Below are 23,352 nucleotides of genomic sequence, written 5' to 3'. Positions count from 1 at the left end.
AAATTGCACGGCACTCAGTGTGCAAGCGGCAGAAATCAATCTCAGAAAAAACGGCAAGGCCAAGCTCACCAAGTCCCGGTTGCTACGATGTTCTAGGCTCAAGTGGGCTGCAAAATCTTCAGTCACATGGTTTGGCTCTCCTCCAGGCAATGCAGCACACACAGGACACACCTGCAAGAAATCACCACAACGTTTCACGGCGCCAACCAATCTACTAGAATGTGGCTGTTGGATTTGGTTTAGTGCATCAATTGCTGGTGGTGACATGTCCAAGTACAAACTGTACCTGCATGGCTGTCACCCCTTGGCAAAATGAGAATGGCGTTGTGACCAAGTTAATCATGTGGCTAAGCAAGAGAAAGCCCCCCCTTTTCCAAAAGGCTGGGAAGCTAAAGGGCCAATGTTTCGAAAAGTCATCGCTCCTAAAAACCATCAAAAGACTCCTTCGAGTCGGCCCCAAAGAAAAGCTCACAGCATTACGCCCCAATCATCTGGTGCCACGGCTCCAACATCTGCCAGTCCACCATGCAGGTTGCCTTCCTCCAAGCCATCCAGAGTGTTCTTCATGCCGAAGCCCCTGATGGACTGTGCCGCACTATTCTCGGGTGCAGCGAACCAGGCCTCGGCAACACAATCGAGCACATGCTGCCCAGACGGCTTCTTCAAGTTTCCTTCGGGTGTTAGCTCTTCCTCACATGGGTGTCATGAGCTAGTGGGCTCCTAACCTGGATTGGATTGAATTAAATTATCGACTGGCTGTGGCACGCCAGTGTTCCCTGGAAGCGGTGCAGCTCGGGGCACGGAGCGAAGGGGACGGGTGCGCTTTCCTAGAACGGTGTGGAAATTTGAAATTAGCAGTGGATTTAGGGGGAGAGGGGGGCATTACACATGCGGGGGCGCTTGTTCAGAATTTTGCAGTATCTTTTTTCTTCCCATTATTTACTCTTCGGAGTGGCTGGAAATGTGTGTTTTTATGTATGGTCTTTTGGAGCAGTAATTCTAGGAATGTTTTTTCTTCTTCTTTTTTTCTGTAGACTTGGATGACACGTTCCTTGCGCTGCGATGCAGGCAGGTACTGTGCGATGTCCCTGTCTTTGGAGGTCCCAAGAGTTGCCGACATCTGGCTCCTTGGACCATGCACCTTTTCAGGGGCCCTTTACCTGAGGGCATCGAGAACCCCATGGCGGGAGTGGGAGCCACTGCGGGTTCCCTCATGTCCACCTCTTTGGCACCCTCAGGTGTAATGACGGCCGGGGAAGCAGCAGAGGTGGAAAGAGCAGCATTGGTCCCATTGGTGTTTGTTGCCACCACAACCACCGAGGGCTTACCCTGGTGTGGCTGCCAGAGGCAGCCTAATGGGTGGCGGGACCAAATCACTCCCAATGACCTGGGTCGCCACCAAAACCAGACACTGCTCCACCCCGCGGTGAGCTGTGCCCAACGTTTATAGAACCAAGGTCAGTTGTAAAACTTCGAAGTGTTTCCCGGCGCCGCCGCACCAAGCCGCATTGATGGCGCTGCAGTCGCACCCGGCTCCCGCGCGGAGCACCGGGTGGCTGAGGAGGCAGCTGAGGTCAGCACGTTCTGAGGGATACACCTGCCGTTGTGCGGCTGGCGTCTCCGCGCGTGCGTGCTTGCGTGCGCGTGCGTGCGTGCGTGCGCACTCCAGTTGTAGATGGTTAGGTGAGCACCATGCCGGCGTGTTGTGTCCCCGGTTGCGCGGGTGGCTACAGGGGAAACCAAACCCAAAGGCGCTTTTCTCGCACTTCAAGTTACTTCGGCCTTCGTGTAGATATATGGTACCGTGGCAATGCGTGTCTCGACCGAAACCTCTCAGCCACATCGCACGTGTGGCGTGAATTTTTACCCTGAGGACATAGCGAGCTACACCCACTTCATTAACAGTGAAAAAGTAGAAACTGAGTGAGGAAAGTGGAGCCTCGTGGAAGGAGCAGTCCCAAAAATATTTCCAAACCTGCTTCCTTACCTATCCAAGCCACCGGAAAATAGAAAGAAATTTCCACGCCGAAACATGCAAATTGTTGCACAGACCTCGTCTGCACAGAAAGCCAAAACAAGCGCTAACGGTGCAGCCGAAGAAAGTGCTGCAAATTTAGACGTGCTGGCAGCGAGCAGTAAACCGTCTTTGAGAGACATGGAAGGAGTTCGTTTTCAATTGGCGAGCTGGCGAAAGAATGTTGGCAGAGATTACAATAGAAGTCATGTTGGCTTTTTGTTGTTGTTCTTCAGAAAATAGAGGGATAGCTTCTTTTCGTTTAAAAGTGTTTCAATCGGGGAACAAGTAACTATTTCGGTCAGCTGCTGTCTCCGTTGCAGTGCCTAGAAGCTCTGTCAATAGCGTAAATACAGTTACTATAATCTCATTTACCGGCACGAAGTAGACGAGATTATAATAGCGGTATTTGCACTATTTACAGAGCTACTAGGCACTGCAGCGGAGACACAGATATACGGTTTGTGCCGGGCGCACTGCGATCGTCGTCTTCGTCTTGATTCCCTTCTCGGCCCCATCACCACGCGAAGCTGATACTTGACAGCCTATTCTTTTCGCCAAGAGGGATATCCCGTGAAAATATCTCCTTACCTTGAAACTAAAAAAATACCCACTTTCTGGTTCTTTTATTCAACCGATAAGCATTTTTAACGAAATGATGACAATGTTTGCCAGCCTTCACTAATGTCTCTGCATAACGCACCAGCCACATTTCCTGCCTAGAGGGTTAGAATATGCAGCCGCCTCAACAAGAAACGTAAATTATGTAATGTGAAATGGCAGACGATGCTCTAAACGAACGCGGAAGTGCAGCCACAAAGCCGCGCGGCCTTTGAAATGCAAGCGGCTACTGCGCAATGGTTGTCGCCGATTGAGCGCCGTAGCTCCGGTGACATGTGGCTAGACTTACCACTTACAAGCGTAAATAAAAGGTTATAAACACGGTGATCGGCATATTTCGCGATTAAGCTCGCAACGGCAGTACAGATGCGGCCCGCGCTGCTTTCGCTCGTGCTTCCCCAGCGGCTGAAGGGAGCCGGTTGCGACGGCGACGCCACCTGGCGCTGTGGGTCGCTCTGGCGCCGTATTGCTGGTATGGCGGAGGCGGAGAGTTTTAAAACTGACCTTGGTTCTATAAACGTTGAGCTGTGCCAGCGTATTTTGTCAGGGGGAAAGAGCACACCTCTGGGAAGGTGTATTAGAGAGTTATAGCAGAGCGGAAAACCGGTCCCGGTACGGTACCTGGTACAGCTGCACACGCGCACAACCAGTTTTTACACCTCTGCGCACGTGCGGTAGCGCCGATCGCCTACCGGGCACCGTATCGGGATCGGTTCTCCGCTCTGCTATAACCTTCTATTCTCAGTAACTTTTACACGATTTGTTTCTCCAATTTAGATTTCTCACATGTCCATGAGTATGCTCAGTGGGGACCCTGACAGGTGGTGTAGGTGGAGCTCTGTGAATTGCAGTTTTCAGATGGGGGGTCATGTTGGGCGCACCCTGCGCGTGTACGTCGGCCACAGCCGAAGCGCTGGCACTGAAAACATTACCACGGGTTAGGGATGCAAGGCCGAACCGGACATCAAATGAACCTGCATTAATGAATTGGGAAAGTGTTGACTGGTCAAAGGTTAAGATGAGGTATTTGTTTTCTCTGCATATGGTTATGTGCCTCACTGCTGTTACGCCTTGACCTCGACAGTCATCGAGCAGATCGGATTTGGTTTTGTTCATTAAGATCAGGATCGGAGATCACACCCTGAGAGCTGTTAAGGCTGCGGTGGGGCATAACCTTGATGTCAAGATCAGCAATTCGGGTACGGCTCAGGAGTTTTGTGGCATGCTGCTGGGTGGCGACTTCCAACAGCAATTCTCCAGTTCTTTTGTTTCTTGGCTTTATACGACTCCCCGATAAAGCTCTCTAGGAACTTTGAGATTTAGAAAATGGACAGTGGGGCAACACGCTTCTATTTTTGAACGGATTCCATGATGAAGAAACGGGGGTCGTTATCAGGTTTTGGGAAGGCGATAGTTGCAAGGGGTGAAAATGAGACATCGGTGCGGCTCTTTTCAGGGACCGATCAGTTTTCTAGGGGGGGGGGGGAGGATTTGAATTTTCCATGCAACATAGTATGCAGCAGGGGACTGGGGTATTTTCTTCACCGAATTTACCCTGATGGCCAGTGAGGTCCCGGAGCCCCTTGCCTGGTAGACAGACAGGGAGCCCATCAGCCGGAGCTTGACCAAGGCTATGACGGGCCACCGTTCGAGGCTTCTACCCTTCACCTCAGGGTTCACAGTGTCGCCACTACCCTCACCTTAAATACACAAGGTGCCCCATGCGGGGAGGCTCTCAGAAACTTGCTCCAGGAATAGCAGTTTCCACCCGCTCCAAGAAAACAAAAAATTTCAACCGAAATTTAGACAACATTAAAATCTCTGGTTGCACAAACTAAAAAAACACTGGGCCTAATGAAAGTTAGCAGGGGGTTCCAAGTCAATCTCAACTATCATGACCATCATGCCAGCAATTGAACCCAGGCAGCCAAGAGTTAAATTTCGACCTCGGCAAAACACTTTAGGCACGGAGTTCAAACACCAATGGAAGTGGTAAATCAATGCATCTTCAGAAAAGGCCTGCTTTAGTTTTTGCACGACAAACACAAATGAGAGAGAATGCTGAACACTTATCTCACACAGCATCGACAAAACATATGTTGTGGTGCACCAGTGGTCTTTTAGAAACATAGAAGCAAACTGAGTGAGAAAGTCGGGACAGTCAAGCATTTTATCACAGAATGTAATGCACGCTACGTAGGTACGTCACTTAGTCCCTACATTTTTCACCGACTCCTTGCGCGGCGTTCATGCTCCGCTGTGGTGGTGTACACACCTGACCCAAAAATCACTCGAGGGAGTTTTGAGGGGTTTTTAAAGGTCTTTCTTGGGCCACTTAAACGTGAAATTTTGGCTCTGCATGTCTGTGTCTGTCTTTCAATTCAGCCAGCCAGCAAAAAGTTAAAAGAAATCTTGAACATTAGCCAAACTTCCGAACTGGTACTAAATCTGGTGGCAATGCTCATACCTGTCAACGTTGGTCAGCAAAAAAAAAAAAAAGGCATCAAGCATTTTGAAGCAAGATATTAATACAAAAGTGATATCTGCATAGTTCTTTTAATTAAAAATACACGGCTGCTTAATTTTTTATAGCAAATAAAAAAAAATACACCACGAAAAAAATGTTTTGATCTCAAAATACCCCAAAGTTTGAGCTCAAACTACCCCTTCCACGCTCGAAAGTAACACAAGGTTCCAGCAGATAGGGCGAGCAGTGGCAGGCAGAAAAACTGAAGTGGCCTCAGCAAGCCTCCACTGCGTCTATCGGGGGAGAGCATGCACAAGAGAGAGGACCATCATCTTTCTCAGACATTTGCAGTCTTGGTACGAATCTCACTTTCGGCCCCCAGTATGTAGGTTCTCCAGGAAAAAGACTGCTCCAGGCCCTCCGCTGCACCTCAATGCCACTTTACACCACGTTGAGAGGCACACAGGTCGAGGTGCACACTGCAGAGTGACATGCCACTGCGCCTCCCAAGGTGCGGGATGATGTGCGCATGACTCGGAAGACTCTCCCACCCTCAGTGGGCCAGTGCACCCCTACAGCAGACGATCAAGCCTGTGTTTAACACAAAGGTATGACCCCAACTGAACCTTTCTTGATAACCAGGTTCTGGGAGTAACCTGTTTTTTATTGTACCATAAATGTTGACTTCAACATCTCACGAATAAGGTGCCACTTTGTATGTGCCTAAGCCCCATAGTTATACAGTTACAAAAGCAAACTAACCGTGAGTGCATGAGCAAACTTCTCATTAGACAGTGCACACCACTCAAGACACCGGCAGTCCTTGTTGCAAAACTAGAGACCAAAAGGACATGGTGAAATCTAAGCCCCACCTTTAGTCATTTAACCTGGGGATTTTGTTTTTTGCACCGAAGCTACACCCGGACCATGAGGTGCGCCATAGTGGAGGAATCGGGATTAATTTTGACCACCATGCAGGGGACGTTTACCGTGCGCCAAAATGTAGACACGGGGTTTCTAGATGGCCCCCATCGGAACAACTCCAGAGCACAAGCCCCTGGCCACTGCGCTTACCACTTCGGACGAGGCGTCCGTGTGCTCCGCTGTAACGTGCTCTTGAAGGGTGAGCTCCGTGAAGCCCATCTTCCCGCAAATGGGGCAGGTGAACGACTGGGGCTGCTCCACCGACACAGCCTCCCCGCCGTAGTACAGGTCTGCAAGGAGGGGCAGCAAAGAGCCCTGCTGTGCCGTAGGGGGGACACAGTGGCGCAGAAAAAGCACAACTGTGCCGCTGGTGGCTAGTCCTTTCATCTGCACACCACTGCACCAGGTGCACACACTCGATGTATCAGTGCAGTCTGCTACAGCATGTGCATTAGAAATGGGAAATCATCTCGTCTCCACCACCTGAATGGTTGCAGTGCAGTGCGACGATTGGGACTTCTGCCCCACAAGGGCTTTAAAATTATTACCACTGTCAGAGAAGCAACTAATGGGGAACCTATTTTAAATACCTATTCAGCCGGATGCCAGACAAATTACCAGCACCTCGTCCAAACGCTTTTTTCTAGCACCAAGGGCACAACAACGACACCAAAGCATGCACTGTTGGAGAAGAGGGCCCTTTATGCTTCTTTGCACGTCTGCAAGCTTCTGTCCCCTTTCTTGAAAGCGCAGGCAGAGTCCTTCAATGCTTTCCTGGTCACGAAACTTCTCCGTAACGCTATGGGAGAGCTTCATATGGGGACCAAAGCTCCCGCGCGGTGGCGCTACGAGTCCGGTGAAGGCGGCTTGGACGGCGGCGGCCCCATTTGCAGTGCGTTGGAGCGCGAGCTTACTGGTGTTTGTTGTGTGATATAGCTGTCTACACTCATCACGAAGGGCAAACTATGTGAACTACCATGCCTCTGACGTGCTGTGCACCTGGTTGCCGCTCTGGCTATCGGAGTACAACGGAAAAGACTTCGCTGTTCTGCCTCCCAAGCGACCGCGAACAACGCGACAGGTGGAAGCGAGCCATTCCACGACAGGAGACGGACGCTTTCAGCTTCGAGTCGAAGGCCGTTCGTGTGTGCGAGAAACATTTCGACCCTACGGGCATTATTCGAGCCGATGAGTTCAAAATAAGTGGGCAATCTGTGCTCCTGCAGCGCGAGAAGCTCAAGCTCCGCGTCGATGCCATACCCCAGATATTTGAAAACCTGCCGGCGTATTTTACGAAGCCCAAGCCACGGTCGCGCTCACAACTAGAAAATCCGTCTGCAAAATGTCGTGATTGATTGATTGAAGGGTTTAACGCGCCGACGCAACGCAGGCGATGAGGCGCGCCGTAGTGGAGGGCTCCGGATTAATTTTGACCACCTGGGGATCTTTAACGTGCGCCGAAATCTCGAACACACGGGCGTTTTTGCTTTTCGCCTCCATCAGAAAAGCGGCCGCCGCGGCCAGGAATCGAACCCGCGACCTCGTGCTCAGCAGCGCAACGCCTTAGCCACTGAGCCACCGCGGCGGGTTGCAAAATGTCGTCACGTTAAGGCGCTGAACAACGATGGGACTGCAGCTACTGTGATTTTTGTTATCCAATCAGACATTTTGAATTTGGAAAGTGGAGCATGGCTATCTTTGCCTGCATATATATTTTTTTTGAACTTGACCGCCGCGCTTGCCCAGGGGCTAAGGCGTTGTGCTGATAAGCCCAAGGACGCGGGTTCCCAGCCGCTTTTCTGATGGAGGCGAAAAGAGAAAACGCTTGTGTGTTCGAGATTTCGGCGCAAGTTTAAGATACCTGAGTGGTTAAAATTAATCCGGAGCGCTACACTACGGCGCGCGCCCCATTGCCGGTGTAGCGTCGGCACGTTAAACCTGATCATCAATGAATGTTTTTTAACTTGCCGTTTGGGTGGGAGGGGTGTGACAGGCACTGAGCGGGCGAGTTTTTATCTGTCGACACCCTATGCCTATGAGGACAGCCGCGGTCGCTCAAGGCTGTAGAATTTACTCCTACCCTGGCCCCTCCGCGCGCCCATTATGCTGCTTCCATTTTGTGAGCGTTTTTTTTTTTTTCCTGCTGTTCACGCTAACTTTCCGAATCTCGAATATTTTTTTACATTCTTAGGGCGCTATAAAATAGCGCAAACACAGCGCTAACCAACGTGCTGTATGTGTATGTTTGCACACCTATTTGCTCAGTGCGGCATGTCGCCCTGAGCTGAATACAATTTAATTCTGGCGCTAGTTAACTCAAATCATGCAGGCGGCTGCAAAGGCTAGTCAAAAATTGAAAACGTCAGATGTCCGCCTTCTCATAGCGAGAACGTTGCGGTTCCTGCCGCAACGAACGAACACTGCCTCAGTGGCTAAGGCGTTGCGCTGCTGAGCACGAGGTTGCGGGTTCGATTCCCGGCCGCGGCGGCCGCTTTTCTGATGGAGGCGAAAAGCAAAAACGCCCGTGTGTACGAGACTTCGGCGCTCGATAAAGATCCCCAGGTGGTCAAAATTATTCCGGAGCCCTCCACTACGGCGCGCCTCATCGCCTACGTTGCGTCGGCGCGTTAACTCTTTCGGGACCGCTCCTATAGGCCATCGGTCACATATGATCGATGGTTTCGCGAGCCTGCAGAATAAAAATTTTCGCTCGATGGAACACCTAGCGACATCTAGGAGATAGTTTGATAACTATAGTTTTCTCTTTTGTGAAGTTTCTTTTTTTATCGCCAGGCGGCAACGCATCAGATATTTTATTCTGACGGGCGGTGGTTCCGAATGTAAACATACTCACGCGCGAGTGCGATAAGAGATCCGCGTCGTCTCGTCTCGCATATCTTCGCCTTCTACTGTGGATTTTGACGATGAGAGTGGCAGTGAAGAGTCGAAATGCGACTTTAGAGATCGCATTTCAGCTCAAGTGAGGATTCGGGTGTCGATCAGCCTGGAACATGAATCGCGCTCAAAGGTGGGTGTTGGTTTCGGTTTCAATTGGCTCTGGAGTAGGTATGTGCGCTCGAAATATGTTCTGGCTAGTTTATGTCTGTTAGCTAGGGTGTTAACTACCTATTGTGGTGATGTCCTGCCACCAGCGCAGAAACGGATCAAGTTTTCGCCGAGCCGAGAGCCCGGCGTGTACCTGGGCGACGACGTAGCCATGGCCCTAGTGCCAAAGAAATCACACACAAAACAAAACACCAGTTACACCTAGCCGCATCAAACTTTCGTGATGAATAACCAAAGCATTGTGTTAGATTTTGTATATCCTGAAATAATTTTATTCTTTTTAATTATTCTTAGATTTACGCTTTTTTCTATCTTTTTCAGTAGTTTTTTTGCGAAGTTCTTACTTTCTGATTTTTTCATGGTGCTATCGTCAGTGTTGAAGTAAAACACGGTATTGTATGTCAAAGAACATATAATTAGCTGCATTTTGGTATATGCTAAAGCAGGATGGTATCTTTGCTTCATGTAATAAAAATTTTTTACCGAGACCTCCCTTTTTCATCACTTTTTCCGGCGGTCCCGAAAGAGTTAAACCCCTCAAGCAATCAACGAACGAACACTGCAACATACACGCCTCAGTAACACCCGTGGTCTTGCCTCAACTTCACAGCTGAGCTATGCGACAACAACTGACTCAAAAACATGCACACTTCGCTCGCGTTTTTACAGGTGGAAACGAAGAGGAGATGAAAGTAGGCGCGTTGCCGACGGAGAAACAGCCGGCCCGCAAGCGTCGTCGCCCGCCGGCGAAGCCTTCACGTTAACAGGAACTATCCTAGCGGCAGCTTTTGTCCCTGAATGAAACTTCCGCCGGAGTTTCGTGACCAGAAAAGCATTGAAGGACTCTGGCGCAGGCATTGCCAAGTACCAGTACCGGCTTCAGCTACGCCACCATCCATCAGCTTCCCCCACCCCCGGGCGAATCTGGCATAGCGCACAATCTCCCTCCCTTTAGACAAAGGTCTGCGTTCAGTAAGCAGCCTAGCCACAATATCAGCGACAAGCTGTCAACTATTCATTTGCATCTGTTTTGACAGCCAACAGGTTGCAGAACCCAGGTAGCATCAGGCGGCACAAGCTTATCCACGGTGTGTGCTCACACAAAGCTCATTACAGCTTCGTCACTCAGCAGCCATGCTCTTTTTCCTTTTCTTGCTTTAACTTCTACCACAGACAAAATATGGTGACTTGATGGCAAGTTTTATTTATTCGTCAGCAATGCCATTCAAGGTTCATTTTGTTTTCTTGCAGAGTACGTCAACTGATGGCATGCAGTACGAGAGAGAATCAGAAACCATACATAGACTACTTCACCATGGCCATATTCACTGCAAGGCAGCCTTCACCATTTGAAACAAAAGCTTCCAGACGCAGCACGTGCAGCACCCAGATAGAACGGGGGGGCACAGAGAAAGAACGGGGTGACAAAGCCCCCTCGCAAGTAGTCTGTGCACCACTGCCGCCATCTGCCATTTCGGCTCACTTTCAAGGACTGCAGCTTGGTTACAAGGGTTAGCTGCAAAGTGCTGTTTCAAGTTGTTCATATGTGGTACATAGTGTATAGCTACCAAATGGCCTCATTGCCTACAGCATTGCTGGATGGCTTCTTCACTGTGCCATGGGATTTATAGGGCTGTTTGCAAAGAGCAGAGAAAGTCTCTCAGTTCTGTCAACAAGCTAATGGGGCCAGGCAAGGCGCAGCTACCTGGCTTCAAGGAGCAGCTACCGGATGTGCCACTTCTGCCAAAGCCTGTTGTTACCCTTGCGAGGAACTCGGCCTAGAGCAATGAACTGCTCCAACAAATATGCCCTGGCATTAAAGGAGCCATGAAGACAAAATACAAGTTGGGTTTATTAGAAAGACTGCTTAGTCCCGATAACAGTGATACCAATATCATCGCAATCTTTGGACAAATAACGGAGATATTAAAGAAAATGTGTGAAGCAGTCGCGACCCGCTAGCCAATTTCCCGCAACTTTTCTATGACGTTACGGAACCTTGTTTGTGCGATTGGCAGCCGCCTAACTGACCTGTCGCGACAACACATGACTGGACGTCTGTAATGGGCCCACTAGTTCCATTTGCCCGCATCACTTGATTGCTAACGTGCAGTTGACGCACTGAAAATTATGTTTTATTGTTGGCCCATATGACGTCATTCTTGCTCATAACACGTCACTGTGGCACAAAATTTGAATGTTTTTAAATACTTCTTGCTTTTTTCTCGTTGAAAATACATCTTTTGTGGCTCTAATGGAGCTGAGTGAGATACTGAATTCTAGTTCTTTAAAATTAAACGAAGTTGTATTTTCTCTTCATGGCTCCTTTAACGCTGCTATTAGCAGCCTTGCAGCCAACAAGTGCACCAGTGTGCACTTGTTGCACACCACGGCATACATTTGAACGTGGCTAGCACTGTGGGCACTTTACATTCTGAGGAGAAAGCATCCATAAACTTGAAACTAGGGCCCCACTCTGGCTCTGAAGCTCATTTACGAGGTTCAGGAAATGGTCGCCACCATCCCCAATGGACCGATTGACGACACAGCTCTCGCAACCCTTAATTTTGTCTTGCACAAAATTACCACATTTGCCGTGCCGAAAGAACTTTAAAGGCTATGAGCAGGAAGCATTTCAAAGACTCGGAGGAAATTAGATCACTGAGCAATCCGAAGTGCAGGAACGCTGTGCCAACTTCAGTGGACGCTGAAGATTCTTTTGAACAAACTGAACGTAGAACAAGTTATGACTGAAAAAAGGCACAAGTTTAAGCCTGAGAACCCTGAAATGGTCCTGGTTTGTCATTGTCTTCATAGACTTTCTCACAGTGTCAAATCACCCTATACTTCATGCAAATCTGTTGAAATAGCGATACTTGCCTGCCTATACTTATGAAAAAAATAATAATAATAATAACGAAGCACAGGATTTGTCAGCTGTGTTAATTGGAAGTTGACAATTTGACCTGGAACACACTGCTAAAGTAAATATTAAGCATACATGGGCCTAAACGACAGCATTTCACGCCTATATAAACCTAAATGACAATTTTCTGTGCCTGTTACAAGTGCCTGAAAACTCGACTTTCCATGCCTGAAGTTCCCGTCCCTACTTATGAGTAACTGTTCATTTGCGAGAATTGTTTGTACTTCCTGTTTTAACAATGAAGCAGAAATGTGGGCATTTTCTAAGGCTGTGGTACACCAGAGCAGAGAGCTACATCAGACAGCAGTGAGCATACAAATAGCAGACTTCGACCTTTGTCATGCGAGTTACCAAATAGTTGCACAACAGCACCACAAAAGTGCAGAGGGTAATCGCGCACCACCTAACCCGTGCGCTCCCATGAAGCAAGCACCTGGCGGCAGATGGCAACAGCCAATGGCCCAGGGGGGAATTTTTGCGCAAGCGGTTCTACTTCGCAGTTGCCTATTGGCTAGCACTTTGAAGGCACTCCACGAGTAGCGGAGACAAAGCACCAGAGGCAAATCTTCGAGGGCAGGCGAAAGCCGAAGTGAAGTGCACCCACCAAAGTCTGAGCGAGTCAAAATACACTGCATGGCGTGATCGGGCGTATGCCTCGTGTTGGTCGCTCCGGCCTCGTAACACGTGCCACACAGGTCGTAGTCGTAACAGATTAGACACTTGTAGCGCTTGCCTCGGAAGTTTGCTTTCATACAAGAATCGCAGCTCACTCCTGCACAGATAAAAAAATACAAAGCTTCATGTCATTGCACTAAAAAAATAACTATTCATTTGGGGACATAACAGGGCACAATTCTTTCTGCTCGCCATCAATACTGTGACAAAGATGTACAGGTGTAGTCATAAGTGATTGGAACAAGGATTTCTGAATACCACAAAATATTTGTCTTACTGGCTTTATGACAGCCATTACCAATTCACAGGTAGCTTTTTCTATTAGGGAGGACTCCTTCAAACGCACACCAATGCAGAAAGGCAGTTTCTGGAAGAAGAAAATCCTGTAAATTTAATTGACTGTGTTCCAATTACTTTTGACGGCACCTGTACGCTGCACCCCTGTACAAATTCAAAAAGCTGAACGTTAGTGCTGAAAAGTACATCCATATAATATACATCAGCATTTTACGAACATCAGTTTATCTCATTTCAGCAAAACAAGGTTGCAAAAGCCAGAATGTAGATGTGAATACAAATTTACTGCTTCTGGTCACTGCTACTAGAGTGGACACCCCTTTCAGAACATCGCACTGCCAAAGGTTTGCAACTTCAACACTTAAAGGGCCACCAAAGACAAAATACAAGTAGCACTAGACCGGTAGATTAGCCCACCGAGAACACATATACCACTCTTACGCATAGCTTTTCTAAAATAAGGTACAGAATAGTGAAAACGTGAAGGCAGGCGTCGCCACCCCGAGGTTGAAATTGTGACAAACATTTTAACAATACACTTTTTATAAAAACTTCACTGGAAGTTTCTGCAGGGTCATGTTTGAACATCGAAGAACAAAAAGAAAGCTAGAAAAAAATATTATGGGAGCACAGCCGATAGGACCCCACAGCGACCCAAAACGCTAAAAAGTTTGTGTTGGTTTTGTGCAATTTATTGCCCCATTGCTGACCACACCAATAACTTAGCACTCCAGCAAGATCTACGGAAGGTAAATAAAAGGTGTAAAAAATGGCTCATGGTTTGTGATGCTAACAAAACGTCTGTCATGCAATTCCATAGGAGTCAGTCTTATTGCACGTACAACTATTCCATCCACTAAATACCTCGGTATTCACATTGCTCACGACCTTACACGGTCATCCCACATTAGCAACGATGCAAATCGTATGCTCGGCTATCTACGACCTAACCCGAACCTGGCTCCATCAACCATCGAATTGCTAGCCTACGAAACGCTTGTTCAACCTAAGCTGGAATTTGCATGCGCAGTCTGGGACTCACCCCAAATACACTTATATACCCTCCTCAAACCAGTCCAGAACTGTGTGGCCAGGTTACTCTTTTCCGATCATTCATACCACACAAGCGCAACTCATCTAAAATCTAAAGCTAAATTTCCCAGTCTTAAAACACGACATACAGTGACAAGACTGAGTGAGTACCTATCTTCATTCATTTCCCGTCCTGACAGCCACCAACTGCACCAGTCTCCGAGGAAGCGCCACTGCTCGTACACGTCCGGCACAGCTCAAAGCTGCCGTCGAGGAACTTTTGTTTAGGTGTTTTAATGTTGTTTATGGGATCATTTACACTTGTTTCACGCATTTGTTTGCTTCTGAATATAGTGTACTTGAAACCACTTGTCTTGGTGCTTTTTTTGTTGCTTTGTAATCTTCTGTGCGTAGCCACCTTTCATACCTCAAAGACCCCTCGATACCTCAGGTACTCAGATACCTCAAGGACTCCAAATGGGGGTCTTTGAGGTATCTGTAAATAAATAAATAAATAAATACTCGGCCAGATAACTGTGCGACCCTTGTACAGTGCTGTGGGCACAGCCACGTTTATTACAACCATCTGCGTGCCTTTGCTGCGTGAAGAAAAAACACGAGAACGCTTATTTTGGCTAAGGCCAGCATTTTCAAGTGTATGCAATGTCTAGCGTAAGCAATGTCTTCCCCAGCTGCCGCTGGATGTCACTACTTGTTCACACTTGGGGCAGTTCCCCCATATGAGGTGGTGTGTGGGAGCAAGCTACACAAGAGCAGTTGGTTCAACGCCAATACGTCAACATTCATGCGGCCTAAAAAGAACACTTTCTTCTTCCGACAACGCATACTGATTCCGGGTCCTATGAAGAAACGTTTTGCTCAGTGGTTCGGAGCAGCCGAGGACGTAGGAGTCAGGAAAGCATGAAACCACTCAGTACATGGTATTCGGTTGCTCCTATACTGCTATCCATACACCATATACTGCCTTGCTTGCTTTATCATGACGCTGTTTGCATCATGGCATCGCTGCGACAGAAAGGAAAATGCGTTGTTTGACAGCAATTAGGGCATCTCTTGGCCCCGAATCAGCACTGAAATGGCTGTGGGAAGTTCACCCTTTCGTTGGAAAACAACTTGCTGGTTGTGATCAGTGTTCCATTAAAATATCACTCGCGTAGGCTTCTCCATGAAGCTCAAGCATGCATTTCTGCACCTTTGACAATTGAGGAATTTTTGTACTTGACACAGAAACTCAGCCGAGGCCGAAAACCTGCTCTAGTGAAAAAGCATCAAATTCCCTGCCCCATTTTTAAGTTCTCAACAGAATCGCAACACGACAAGCACTCACAAGTATGCACCAACTTGCCCAATAACGCGTTTCCTTCTACCTCACAACTGCCTGCATCTGCCGTTAATACAAACCGAGTCCAAGGCACCACATGTGTAGAAATAGGCAAAACCACCATGCCTGAAGCGACAGCCATAAAGCTGTCCTACATTTCCAAAAAGGCACCTGTTAGACACAATTTACAACTATGGCCACATTTGTACACCATTTAACCAGCTGTCACTAGTTCAAACTTTCGGTACCAATTGAGTCAGTAGCCGCATTAAGTACACAAATTTTTCCCATGGGAGTTTTGCAACCTCACTTACCAAATTCACTAAATCCAGTGATCCTTTTCACAACCTCACTGTCTGTGCATGGCAACATAAAAGGACGACAGCTCATCCAACATCTTCAGGCCGAACTATTCTGCACTATAACTTTACTCCAGCTGAAATATCTTGCACTGCTTTTACGCACATCCCACATGGATTCGGCTTTCTCCCACACATTCCACTTTGTGCAAAAAAGCCACTGAATGAGCACTGGGCACACAAGCTGGCAGTTCTCTTTGCAAACTGTTTTGCATTCCTGCAGGGCTTCAGCAGTTTCCAATGCTGACGTCCTGAAATGGTTTCCCCATTCATGAACCATGGCCCAGCAAGGGACCATGCTCTTTCCGTAACCTGCACTGCTGACATGCAAAGACACCACTGGCTTCGGGATATGTCAAGTTTACTTGATTTGCTTAGGTTTTAGTAAATCTTTTTTGGGTGGATTGTGCCACATGAGCTTGACATACATAGACATGCTTCCCCCCCATGCTCACTGCATACAAGCCTTATATGGTATTTGCAGTGCTTGGACCATAAAAGGCCCTAAAAAACACCAGCATGGACTGATTGACAAGCAAGATGGATCGCAGCAGCAAATGGGGCCCTGGAATAAGGGCACCACTGAGAGCTGAATACTCAGACCCAATGAATTTTACTACTACCACTCTCCCTCCATCCCCACCTCCCGCCCTTACACAGACACACGCAAAAAAAATTGGAGATATCACTATGCACCAAACTGCAAAGTGAAACTTGGTATGAAGCCAGTTGCGCATTCGGGCACGGCAAACCACCTCACACCATAGGCAATTCATAAATGTTTAGCACACCAAAACCAGAACTATGCATTAGATCTGCAAAAGAGCCTGCAACGAATGCCTACATGCTAGACAGTTAAGCACACGCTGTCGCCTTGATTTGAGATACGGAAATTCTTAGTTCATCTCCACCTAATAGACCCTTTGCAAAAAGGCGGACAACACTGAGAATTCAGCGGTGCTAACACTGGTGGAGAACGCCATTAGAAAGGAAGCAGGCCGTTGCGGTTGCACGTTTTCGCCCACGGCTTCACTAGTCTGTTGCCCCACGACGCGGTAGCTACCCCATAGAAACTCTGTGCTTGCAGCCTTTTCGCTTCCTTTCTAATGGCGGCGCAACGGGTGCACAGCGTTGCCAGAGTGGCTTGCTGCTTTTCCGCCAACGATTTGGCCATTTGGCATAAGAAGCTGCCGCAGAGCATACTATCTACAATAAAAACCAAGCTTGCTGTTTTCGTTATATCACAGTCAGCTCCTTTTTACCGCCTAAAAAAAAAAAAAGAGGACACAGGGATCAAGGCATCAAAGGAAAGCCTTGACTATAAAGTGAACATTGGTGAAGACTTCAGATCATTTTGAATCGATTGATTGATTGATTGATTGATTGTGGGGTTTAACGCGCCGACGCAACGCAGGCGATGAGGCGCGCCGTAGTGGAGGGCTCCGGATTAATTTTGACCACCTGGGGATCTTTATCGTGCGCCGAAATCTCGTACACACGGGCGTTTTTGCTTTTCGCCTCCATCAGAAAAGCGGCCGCCGCGGCCGGGAATCGAACCCGCGGCCTCGTGCTCAGATCATTTTGAATCGTTCTATGTACCTAAAGTGCATAAGAAATGTGGCCTCATGCATTACATGCACAGCTTTTCGCTAAAACAATGCGATGGCACCAGATAGAGCGCAAAAAAAAAAAAAAAAGACAGAAAAACGGCAGGTCAAGCGCTTGTCTCGTCGGCCTTCTTCAGAGTTCCAATTGTTTTAGAGAAATGTTACGAACTGCCATTCCCCCTGATCCCGCTGCAGAACGGTGGGACATTGTTAAAATGTGGCAAAGTAAAAAAACATGGGGGCAGAGGGACAATATCGGAGCTGAAACACTGATGCACGATACTTCTTTGCGCACTTTTGGGTGCTATCCTTAGTCCAAACCATAATTTCAGACTCGTACGCTGAACTGTCAACAGTAGGCATCCATGTGGGCCTGTGCTTAATAAAGCCAACCTTGTGTCCATAAAAGATGCCTTTGCACATCGCTCCCTTGCTCTCGAGGAAGTGCCCCCAGTAATGTGGCCGGAATAGGGTAGTGTCAAAGTGCTTATCACAGGGCAAAGGCTGAGGGCACGGCCTAGTGGCCTAAGCCAACTCCTCCGTGAGCAGCGACAGGGGACCCCCATGCGCAGTCATCTATCGGCCAGCCTTGATTTTCCCCCTGCACTTCCAGCAGCTGGCCGTGACGGCGCACACCAGATCCACCCGACGATCCCTGCCTGCACTTTGCAACAATGTGCAGACAAGGTACCCTGTGCCCAGTGCAGTCAGTGGCTAGCCCAGCCACTTTATAGTGCTCGTGTGCACTCCAGGATGAGAATACACATTCAATGCCTCAGTCACTTTGTCCTCGCAAGGCACGCAGAGCGTACACCACTCTTTTCAGAGCCATCAAATGTGGCGTCTTTACTTACTTGAAATATTTAAAACTACAAGCGGAAAAATATTTGAAAGTGGGTACAAAAGAAAACAGACACAGAGCATGCTTTGTGTCTATTTGCTTTTTGAATTGTCCCAATTTTTGGCTACGCCTTTCCTGCCTCTTGTGATACTTTGAAACAACCAACAAAGTTAAACCAAAACATACCACTGACCAACTGTTTGGGGTAACAGTGTCGGCCACTCCATTGATAGTAGAGACAAGGCTATTGAAACATTAACCCCTGCTTAGACGAAACTAGCAAGTCTGGTATGCGCAAACGAAACTCGAAAGTGTGCCTTCCCTGCTCAACAGATCTTACGCGTTTATCACTTTTACAGGCGCGTGTACGCGGTTGCAACCCGGTGAGCTCGGCACGCTTAGTCGTACGCGTTGCCCCAATTTTCAATGAGAAAAAGATGATCAGATCTTTACCAGCATCCGCTTCGCGCTCACACAAATAGAAAGAAAAAAGCTGCGCACAAAGTTAGCCAACAATTCAATCAGCAAGCTAAAGGGAACGGCACAGCCACTCAGTTCCATCACGAAAGTGCACAAACAGTTTCCGTCTCCAGAAGGGCCTGGAACGCCTCGTGTTGTGCCTTTGAAGCTCTCCCGCTTCAAAATGACTTTGACAAACAACGCTTAAAATTCTGCAGATGTCTCCTTGTTGTTGCGCACATCGAGAGTTCCGTAGCACCGACGGGGCACACACTGGGACGAACAGGAACCGGCGTTCCAATGCACTATTCCGCATGCCGGCGACAAAGATCCAAATACCTAGAGAACGCGCATACTGTTAAGCCGGAACTCGGCATCACGGTGGATGCAAAACGGGCGCAAAGCAGCACGGTGTCCGTTAAGTGCAGCATTACGGGCCATAACTTCGGCAAGGATGGGTGCTCAGTGGACGCAGTAAACAAAGCTGCACCGCAGCAAAACTCATGAAAGCGCCCAAACACTTCAGGCAACCGAACTACAGCAACGAAAAAGCGAGGCTTAGGCTCAACAGAACAGTGCAAGGGGGCCTGAAGCCTCCTACGGTCGCGTTACCATATGCGCTCTAAGATCGATGCAAGCAGTACGTGCGGGAGCACCGCAACATGTTAGCACATCAACTTTACTGAAGTACGACGAAAATGCTGAGTAGTTTAAGCCTTGTGACCCTAGCTAACTCACCTTCATGTCGAGACATCCTAGAAACAAAATAAAGAAGTTAACGGGGCCCGTAAGACGAGGCGGCACGACTAATTCCGAACTCACAGTGACAATATACATTCAACTGGCCAGCATCGGTGGCTGTCCTTTAAAAGATATCCCGAAAAAAACTGCTCATTCTGCCCGAAGTTGTACGCCAGGACCCCAGGGTGGTGAACGCCGTCTACACGACGTTCCGTTCCTGGGTGCGATGACGTCACAGTAGCAGTTGAAACATTAAAACAGGATAAAAGCCGAAGTACTTTGTCTGGTCAAGCACTGTACCTAAAAAGTCATTATAACTGTATACAAAACGTGTAAAATAGTAAAGTAAGGTAATTGAGGCAGCAAATATTTGCCAAGATGACGAAATAGCGTAGCGGTGGTAGCGGCTTCCAAATCGCGTTAGGTCACAATGGGGAAAGGCGATGGGTCCATTCGTTCCATGATCATCTGCACCAACAAACTCTATGAGCTGAACCAGCACTTCGCCGTTCGTTACCTCACGGCACCTGAACCTGTTAGATACACCGGTGGTGCCGACGGGTGCAGGGCGAGCCAATGCTTTGTCTGCACTCCCTGCCGAGGGGAGTGCAGAAGCAGACGAAAACAGTGCAGGTCTGGTTCCGCCGATTATTCAGGATGGCGGAACCCGCTTGGCACCGCTGCGAACTGGTACAAGAGGTGCAGGCTGAATCGAATGGACCCAAGGGCTGCGCTACAGTGTACTAGAAGATGAAGGTCACTGTAATGAAGGTGTGTCGTTTGTGTATGGTGTCTGGAAGGGGAAGTATATTTCTAGGGACCATAGGGGAAGTGTGACGGGCGGAAGCGAGAAGCTGCACAGATCAGCGATTACAGCAATTACAGCTCCTAGGTGGCGCCACAATGGAGGAGGGGAGCTAGCGCTAGCGCCGATACGCTGCCACCTGAAGTACGGAGTGCCGCCGGCTGGCATTGCGTTTCTTCCGAAATCGCAGGCGGAAATTTGATTTGTGCCCGTAAATATGCTACGCAAAACGGGTGCAAGCAGTTCCTCAATTGAAGAAACGACTAAAAGGACGATGTAATTTGAAACTGGCGCTGTACGTGTTGCGTGCAGACGGCTTCGTTGCTACGCTGGTTCTTTCGCGTCTTTCAGCACCTAAGCAGACGAGCTCCTTTCATTGTCCAGACCTAGAACGGCTGTCTGTTCGATGCAGTCATTCACTAACAACGCTGCGCCTATAGATATTGATCCAGGTGCATTGGTAACTTCCCCCAGTATTTTATTGCCATATCGCGGCAAAGGCAGTTTTCGTGCGCATGCGGGCGAGCTTGGAACATGGACGCATACTGAATGATGAAAATAGCGCAAAAAGAAGACGGGCCCCATAACTTAGACAAGAGCTATCTTGTCTGCGCGCGTCAATGTCTCGGAGGCATTGGCGGAGGCATTGGTCGTGCTGTCGGTCTTCCTTCCGCGCTATTTTTCATCGTGAACGGACACCAACTTCCCCAACTCAGTACTGCACTTTACAATAGAAATGTACACAAAGAAGCGTAAACATAGTAGCTTCTGGAGGATGACTACAAGCGATGTTGAATAACACTTTTAAAGGGCAGTCTTTGCGCCTTCAAAGCGAAATAACCTGGGATAGTATCAACCTTTCCCGGCCTATGATTGGACTTTGCTTTTTGTGTTTCAGCTCTTGATCGCGGTTCATTAAATTTGTTACTGATGTACAATTATTTAAAACGAATTGTCTGTCATCCAAGAAAACTTGCAATGTTTACAATAGCAATTGTTGGGGAAATAATTGCAAGTTCGCTGGGAATCAGTATACACCTGCAAAATAAGTACACACAAGCACAATTTGAAGGGCATGTACCAGTTTATTTCTTGTATACACTTCAATAAAGCATGTAGAATGCATAAATTTGAAAGCGCAACATCTCCGAAGCTTTAAATGATTGTTCCTCCCGGCCGCGGCGGCCTCTTTTCTGACGGAGGCGTGCAAAGCAAAAAAGCCCGTGCGTTCGAGATTTCGGCGCACGTTAAGGATCCCTACAAGGTCAAAATTAATCCGGAGCCCTCTACTACGGCGCGCGTCATCGCCTGTGTAGCGTCGGTGTTTAAACCCCGCAATCAATCAATCAAATGCTTTTGCCGGCCGGCGGCTCAACTCTTTCCTTATTCAGAGCCTTACAGTGAGCCTGACAACAGGCTTGGTCGAATTTTAGGCAGCTTAAAGAAGCGAGTAAATCATGCATGCTGAACGCATGAAGTTTTATCCTATGATAAAAGGACGATGCTATATGTACTACGTAGTGAAGCCCCACCGGAAATTGCTATACGCACTACCCATATAGCGCCATCTATGAGGCTCTGTCAGAAACACTTTCGAGCTCCCGAGCTTGCTTGGTGGCGGGCTGACGCGACGACCTTCGTACGAACCAACGTTTATAGAAAGTATCTATAAACGTTGGTACGAACGGCAAAGTACCTGGTTTCGGTCACAGCAAAGTTTGCGCTGTAGTCATGGGCGTGAAATTGGTTATGGCTGCCCACAGGGCCGTTTACGACAAGTTTGAGCATTTAATCGAAGCAGGAACAGAAATTACGCGGGCAGCCGGTGCATAACATACGGTGTTGATCAACATATCGTATGTTGTGTCGGGCCGCCCGCGTCATTTTTTTTTTATTTTACTTTTGAGTTTTGTGTAATCAAGTATGTATCTATAGTAGCCTCAAGCTGTCCATTCCTGGGTATCGCCAACTCTCTAAATAATATCCCACGTCGGCTTTATTCGCCTTAATAAGATTTCTCAGGCGCCAGATTGCTCAGATCTCGCATATATAGCCTCTCATGGCTGCAGGAGGTACAATGTCTCCGGTTCGATTCCCGGCAGCCAAGGCTGCGTTGAATTTACGATGAAGACGAAAAATTACTGTGCGTACCAGATGTTTCGATCAACACTAAAGGTCCTTGAGTGAGGTCTAATACGCTGCCCCGTGTAGCGCGATGTGGTTTCGGCGGCGCACGTAACACCAGTTTTAACTGACTACGCAGCAGTTAACTAAAGCATGTTCTACAGGAACTCTTGAGCACAAACGGGGGAACGCGCACCTGTGCTTTTAGCTCGTATGTGTTCGTACACCTTGCCTCCAGCTGTTAAAGTTGGCTTTTCCGCATGGCTGCCAAGCTGTGCAAGAAAGTCACCGGGGCTAAATGTGTTGGTAAGAAACGCTTCTGATATAAAGCAGCTAATCCATAGTGTTTACGAAACTCTTAAGGCACATTCTTTTGCAGTGTGACCTTTAAACGTTTCACATCCCTCCTCCCACTCAGCCTTATTTTAGCAAATAAAGGCGCTTTCAACATGCAGACACAGGAAAAGGAAACCGGAAGATGTATAGAACTTTTATCCTGCATTCTTTCACGTGCATAATGTCACATGCTAGCAGTGCCGTTTGTCCAACACGGTTTACGTTGTGCATTGAAGCAGATTCTTACCAAGCTCCAAAGACTCGCCTAGGCAATTTCACATCACGAATGGTAAAAAAAAAAATATCTAAATTATGTGGACGCAATGCCCATCTCTTCATTATTGACATTTTCTAGTTTATCACAGCTGCTGCAGCCAAGCATTATGTTATTTATAAACTATAAAATACAGAAAGAGGCCATTTCTAAGCAGAAGGAAATATATATTGATGATTAGCATCTGCATTGTTTGAATTGTATGTTTTCCAACTGGCAGGGCAACTGCTATTATTTCTATGCCACATAAGATGCCCATGATTTTGCTCAAGTATGTGGACTCTTAGGTGGTTACATGCTGATAAAAGAATTCTGTGCTATCTTCATTCATACCCTGCAACTCGTCCGTGCCCATGGTGAGCATGCAGGGTGCACGTGTGACGCTTTGCATGATAAACGTCAGGCAACGTCAGCTCAGTTGTACGGAGAAGATGTCTACTCC

The 23,352-nt window shown here is 48.0% G+C and overlaps 1 protein-coding gene across 2 annotated transcripts in view; it reads right to left on the bottom strand.

Annotated features, from left to right (window-relative positions):
* The window catches only part of LOC144156356 (E3 ubiquitin-protein ligase KCMF1-like), a 48,940-nt gene extending 29,028 nt beyond the window's left edge, over window positions 1-19,912 (bottom strand). The window contains exons 1-4 of one of the 2 annotated variants that reach the window (XM_077688360.1): window positions 19,889-19,912; window positions 12,623-12,790; window positions 6,177-6,316; window positions 70-171 (exon numbers count right to left, since the gene is read on the bottom strand). In XM_077688360.1, the coding sequence (XP_077544486.1) occupies window positions 70-171; window positions 6,177-6,316; window positions 12,623-12,770 (390 nt within the window). In that variant the 5' untranslated portion in view covers window positions 12,771-12,790; window positions 19,889-19,912. Of the gene's footprint in view, window positions 1-69; window positions 172-6,176; window positions 6,317-12,622; window positions 12,791-19,368; window positions 19,595-19,888 lie in introns of those variants that run through there. The other variant, XM_077688359.1, reaches the window with a different exon arrangement.
* Window positions 19,913-23,352: the final 3,440 nt, after the last annotated feature.

This window comes from Haemaphysalis longicornis, unplaced genomic scaffold (genome assembly GCF_048455015.1).
Source record: "Haemaphysalis longicornis isolate Haplotype H1 unplaced genomic scaffold, Haemaphysalis longicornis Haplotype H1 scaffold_1, whole genome shotgun sequence".
Taxonomy (NCBI): domain Eukaryota; kingdom Metazoa; phylum Arthropoda; class Arachnida; order Ixodida; family Ixodidae; genus Haemaphysalis; species Haemaphysalis longicornis.
Note: the sequence above shows the minus strand (reverse complement) of the source record. Positions and strands in the feature narration are given on the sequence as shown.